The sequence below is a fragment of the Sciurus vulgaris genome (genome assembly GCF_902686455.1).
Source record: "Sciurus vulgaris genome assembly, chromosome: 4".
In the NCBI taxonomy this organism is placed as follows: Eukaryota; Metazoa; Chordata; class Mammalia; order Rodentia; family Sciuridae; genus Sciurus; species Sciurus vulgaris.
In genome coordinates, this window is record NC_136464.1 from 11,679,300 (window position 1) to 11,685,299 (window position 6,000).

At 52.2% G+C, this 6,000-nt stretch overlaps 1 protein-coding gene across 2 annotated transcripts in view; it reads left to right on the forward strand.

The window, feature by feature from the left end:
- RGS10 (regulator of G protein signaling 10) overlaps positions 1-3,478 on the forward strand; it is a 36,400-nt gene extending 32,922 nt beyond the window's left edge. For both annotated transcript variants that reach the window (XM_079137172.1, XM_079137173.1), the window contains exon 5: positions 3,183-3,478. In XM_079137172.1, the coding sequence (XP_078993298.1) occupies positions 3,183-3,329 (147 nt within the window). In that variant the 3' untranslated portion in view covers positions 3,330-3,478. The remainder of the gene's footprint in view (positions 1-3,182) is intronic.
- Positions 3,479-6,000: the final 2,522 nt, after the last annotated feature.

Sequence of the window (6,000 nt, forward strand, 5' to 3'; positions counted from 1 at the left end):
AGCAGATTAAAACAGCAGCATCTTCTTCCAGGTCAGGAAGCTGGAAGTCGGAAGTCAAGGTGCTTCAGGGTTGTGCTTCCTGAGGGACCTTCCTGTGTCTTCCAGCTTTCAGACTCCTCTTCTGCCAGCACACAGTTCTCTGCCTGTCTTCACATGACTACCTCCCTGTGTCGCTCAGTGTGTCCTCTTCTGAGGAAGACCCCAGTCCTTGGATGGGGACCCACCCTGACTGCAGCATGACTTTATCTTGACATCTTAACACAAGCCCTATTTCCAAATAGTCACATTTTGAGGTTTAGGTGGACATATATTGGGGGGCACACTCTTTGACCTGCTGTTGACCTTTAGGAATATTTATTTCCCTCTTGCACACGAACACACTGTTACACATATCTGGGGTCATTGTTTTTAGATTGAGTGTCTTTGATGTTTAATATTCAGTCATTTAACATTCATGGGGTGTTTTCCACGCTCAGCTCTCTGCAGACCTCACTTTTGATGACTGCGTATTCTGCCATAGGAGTGGTGGGTGTCTAGCCTTGTGGTCTGGAGAGCTAGCCATCAGAGTTGGCACCTCTCGCACCCAAACATACTGTTGAATTGTGCTCCCCCGGTTCATGTGTCGAAGTCCTATCCCCCATTACTTCAGAAGTGACTATTTGGAGATGGCCCATAAGTGGGTATAATTAAATTAAATGAGGTCATTGGGGTGGTCCCTGATCTAATTTGACTGGTGTCTTTATAAGAAGGGGAGATTAGGACCCAGACACAAAAGGGGATGACCATGTGAGGACAGAGAGAAGATGACCATCTACAAGCCAGGGAGAGAGGCTTCAGAAGACACCAGCCCTGCTGGCACCTTGACCTTGGACTTTTGGCCTTCAGAACTGTGAGGGACTATGTCTGTGGTACTTGTTACAGCAGCCAAAGCTGACCTGTACACTCACCCTCAGGCAAGGTACTGAGCCCCAAGGCCCCAGCTCCTCCTATAAAATCAGGGTCCTGGAGAGTGTCATCAGGATTACATGCCTGGCATGTGGTTGCACGTTGGCAGTGTTGTTCCTGGCCTGGTTCACTTCACCAGCCTCTGCCGGGCACGCTGGGCGGTTTCTGGTCACTCATGGTAAACATTTCCTGGCTCCCTTCTTGGCTTTTTGTCCTAACATAAATAAAGGTGTGATCCGTAGCTGGGCGCACTGCCTGTTCTTGGGATTGGTTTTTGGGCGCCTCTGCTTCCTCTCTGCCGACCTGCCGGGTTCCACGAGGAGCTCGTCAGCGGGCGTTCTTGCTAGCACAAGCTCCTACACCAGCGCTTGGGAGGCCCTCGCTGGAGGGAGTGGGGAGCTGCCTCTGGACCCTGTGTGAAGCCATCAGGCTGCTCGCAGGCAGAAGGACGAGGCCAGCAGAAGCCACATCCTTTTCTTTTTAGAACCTGTCTAGGCCCCATGGCTACAGCTGCTTCCTGGTGAGTCTGTGGCCCTTGGAGGTGGGGCAGCCCCAGGGCAGGTAGCCTCAGCCTGCAGGACTTCTGGGCTTGCTGGGGCATTTCACACCTGCCCCAGCAGGGAGTGGCCCTCAGGCGCTTCTTAAATAGTTCCTGGCCCCTTCCTGTTGACCTGGCAGCCCTGGTGCTGGGGAGAAGAGCCTGCGGTCTTGGGATCTCCTGGCAGCCGGTGCAGTGTCAGAGGCCAGAGGCTGAGGCAGCCTCCTGCCTCCCCGCCCTCCAACCCTGGGTGCCTCCAGAGCAGCCTTAACTCCCTTTGAAGCTGAGCCTCAGAGCCACTATAGGCAAACAGGATGTTCCTCTCCCACACACGGAGACTTCAGACGAGTCGCAGGTCACACCGCATCCTGCCCTGAGTGGTGGGTCCCATTTGCTGTGGGCCTGGGAGTGTGGGGGGTACAGGCTGTGTGTCAGGAGGGCCTCACAAAGCCCTTCCATCAGTCACGCGTTGAACGTCTGTTCTGGACTTTCAACTGGTGTGCATCTGGTAGTTCCCTCTGGGGGCCCTGTGCCTGGCAAGTCCGAACAGTGCAGGTGGCAAGGGACAGTGACACCTGCTTAGCACATTCGAGGGAGGCCATGAAAGGGGAGTGGCATTCCTTAGCTCCAGCCTCATTCCTGGGTAGCATTTTTGTATTTTCTGGGATTTTTTTTAATAGTTTCTCCAAACCTCAGCAAATTATAATCACACCCAGGATTATGAGATTGCTACGAAGTAGATCAGTGCTCTAGGGAACTCGGGTGGGCTGGAAGGGCAGCTTAAAGAGCACCAGGCGACCTTGCATCCTTCCTGGCCGTGGCCGGGCTAGCTGCAGAGTGACATGGTAGTTTGGTTCTCTTGCAGTTGCAGTTGACCTTGGGAAATGAAGGTATGAAGGCTGAAGGTCTCCGGAGGCACCTCCCATCCCCCAAGTAGATGTTCCGAGGATCCATCTGACATTTAGTTTACAAAACTGTGTGTCGACAGAGGGTGGGTTTAAAAGATGTCAGGATTTTACCACTCACTTGACAACCCCGCCTGGTGGTGAGCAACATTCTAGGCACTTCTGAAACTTTCCGCTTCTTGGAGCCTGTGTTTGTGCTGGAGGGAAGGCGCCCTGGTGCACTGTGGACTTTTAGACCTCAGATGCCCTGAAAGTTGACAGGTGAAGGAGAGAAATGAAGGGCCAGGGCTTTCTCAGAAAGAGATTGTCTGCACAGCAGGAGAGTGCCTTGGCTTTGGTCTCTTCCCGGCCCACGGCCCACGGCCCACACTGCAGTTGACGTTGATGGGAAGGAGGACAGGCAGCCTGGGATGGGTTGCTGGGGAGTTCTGTTCTGCCCCCTTCAGCTCTTAGGGAATGCATCCCTGGATTATCTATCCAAATATAGTAGCAATTCTTAAAGGACCTTTTCATTCAAAGATGTGAATCAGTTCTGCGTGAATCTGTACTTCTGTGGAAAATAAAGATATATTTGTTCCTGTGACTCTCCAAGTTACATGTTCCATTGAAATGCTCGCATAATGACCAAGAAAACTGCCTTGTCTAGCGCATGCCTTCCTTTTGCTTTCTTTGTGTATTTTTTTGTACCGTATCTGTATTCTTTGGCACACGGTAGGTATTTAATAAATATTTGATAGGATGATTCATGGCCTGGATTAGCTGCAGCCTTCAGACTCTTTCTCTTTCTTCCTCAGATCTTCAACCTTATGAAGTATGACAGCTACAGTCGCTTCTTGAAGTCTGACTTGTTTTTAAAATACAAGCGAACCGAGGAAGAGGAGGAAGACGAACCCGATGCTCAAACTGCAGCTAAACGAGCTTCCAGAATTTATAATACATGAGCCCCCAAAAGCCAGGACTGTCACCCCCCCGAAGCAGAGGGACTCGCTCTCAGGACTGTGCGGGGTTATCATTGCTTTGTTACGTGCAAGGACCAAATGTACAAAACCCTTCGATGGGATGTGTGTATTTTATTAACTGCTTGACCAGTGAGTTTTGCATGACGGCTAATCTTACATAAACATAGCTTTGAGGTTTTGGTTCACACAACAAGCAGAGATTGCTTCCACACTGGACACTTGGGACATTTAATAGCTTGATTAAACTTCACGGGAGGCCACAAGGTGAAACCTACAGCCACCTTTACCTTGTAAGTCTTTGCCCTGCTTCTGTGGCAAGGGGTTGTGTGTGTCCCCAGATTCACTTGCAAATTAATTTAAGCACAAATTCATGTGACATCAGACTACTAGGGCTGTCATCTTGTCAGTTGCCTTCTGAGTGAAATACTTCTTGAGAGCCAGTTCAGTGCTGGACAAAGAAAATGAGTCACCGATAGCCTAAAGATTCGGGGAGTAGCATGTGAGCAGCGGCAAAGGGTTATTATTTCTTGTGCGTGGGCTGGGCCTGGTTTTGCTCGCAATCCGTGACATTTCATGCCACACAGATAAATAGTTTGGCCCAACGGAAACAAGATCTCACTCAACCAGGAAGGAAGAAAAGACAAATGGGAAGTTGTTCGGGGTGGTGCCCTTGCCAACTCCAGGTGGCGGTGAACAGGACCCGGGCATAGGTGCGTGCTGAGTACGGAGCTGTGGGAGTGACCCCCTTCTCCCAGAGCCCACATGCGGATATCATCACCTTCTCCTGTGGGACCCCCTTTGCTGGGCTTGCTGGCCCTGGCTTGAGGCTGCAGCCAGGGAGAGTGCCCCTCAGCCTGTGTTTCTTGATGGAGAGGCTGTGGATGGGACGTGGTGGCCCTGTGTCCCTGCCAGCCCAGGAACGCCTCCTTTGCAGTGGAGCCCAGCAGGTCCCAGGTCAGGCTCCTGCCCTTTACCTAATGTCCCTGCCATCTGCAGGGCTGGCTGTCGTTTCCCCAGTGTCTTTGCTAAGCCTCCAACTCTGATTTGTACAACATAACCCGCCTCAGATGCTTATAAGCCTTCTGGTTGTTTCCATTTGCAATATTCGCTGATGTTGAATATAATTGATCCAACAGGACCCTCTGGGGAGAGAAGGGAGGAGAGTTTAAGTTTCCCCTGGATAATGCCCATTATAAACCATAGGCTGGGTCTGTTCTGGTCAGCCTGTTTGCAGGCTCCCTGCCCGTGGACTTCCAACAGGCAGATCCCCGGATCCCCGGCTTAGTCATCCGACCACTGCATCCCGCGATGCAGTCCTTCCATCTTGGGGCTGCGGGAGGATGGCCTTTGGGGAAGCATTCACCACCGAGGACTGGGTCACCACCTGAGTGTCTGTCACAGCAGACATCGTCTCCACTGCCTCAGAGCTTCCTAGACGGGGGTCCTGCCTCTGCCTTCTCTGCCTGTTGGAGAACCTGGGAATGAGTCAGGGATGCTGAGAAGACACCCAAGAGCCCAGGGCCAGAGAAGTACGGTCATAGCCAAGCAGAATAGACCAGCGCATGCTCGAGAGTGAAGATGAGACCCCACACTGCTTCTGCAGCTCGGCTTCCCCACAATGGGGCAGAGTGGGCAGGAGCAGAGGGAGGTGGGGCAGTGAGAGGGAAGGGAGGTGGGCTGGGGCCTCCCTCTGACTTTCCCCTTTCACCACTGGGTTCAGAGACCCTTTTAGATAATGATCTCTTTATAAGGCCCTAGATGAAGGAAGCAGCCAGAGTTACCCAGAAGATGGTCTCCCAGAGAAATGCCACTCTTCCCTCCGACTTGCCTGCCTGACCACCTGCATCCGTGCCAATCTCAGAACTGAGGCACGTACAGAATTCAGAGTCCTAAGTAGTCCCAAAGGGAGACGGGAAGACTGTAGGGAATCCATGGGGCCGAATGAATGCCTCTCTGGCCCTTCACTTTCATCTTTATGCCTGTCCATCTGTCCATCCATCCTTCCATTGGTTAGTATTTAAATTGTGTCCACACTGAGCAAGGGACAGTGTTGGGTGTCAGGATTCAACGGGGGATAAACTGCCTTGCTCCAGTGTCATGTGGAGGGGTCTGAAAGATGTAGGTCTTATTATTCAGGTCTAGCAAGGCCAACCGCTTGGGAGACATTTGTCATTGAAAAGAGTTTGCTACTGTTCCTGAGAGGAGGGGGCACACCAAGTTGTGCAGGGTCACACGGGGGTGCACCGGGCTCTGTCAGAAGGCAAGGAGGGCTCAGACCGTGAGCAGGAGCCTTCATTGTGGTTTCCTTGGCAAAGACGAGAAGATCAGCAGGCCGACTGGCTGGTTGGCCTCTTCTCCTGGACTCTGGGACATTTGGATTGTCCCCACTGTCTGGTACCTGGCCCTGGGGTGATTAGGGCAGGTGGATAGTGGCCCCGAGTGTGAGAACCTGGTAAGAAGGTGTCACATAGGTTATATGCTCTGGATTGGCTGGTTTGGAGGAAGCAGCCCTCCCCAGGAGGGACAGCCCCTCCAGGGTCAGCAAGGCCCCAGATGGCAAAGTAGCAGAATAAAAAGACCTGCTTAATACCCAGTCTCGGCCTGCAGGCTATGGGTGCATTCTGTTGTGTTTGGTGGGGCAAATGCTTTAAGT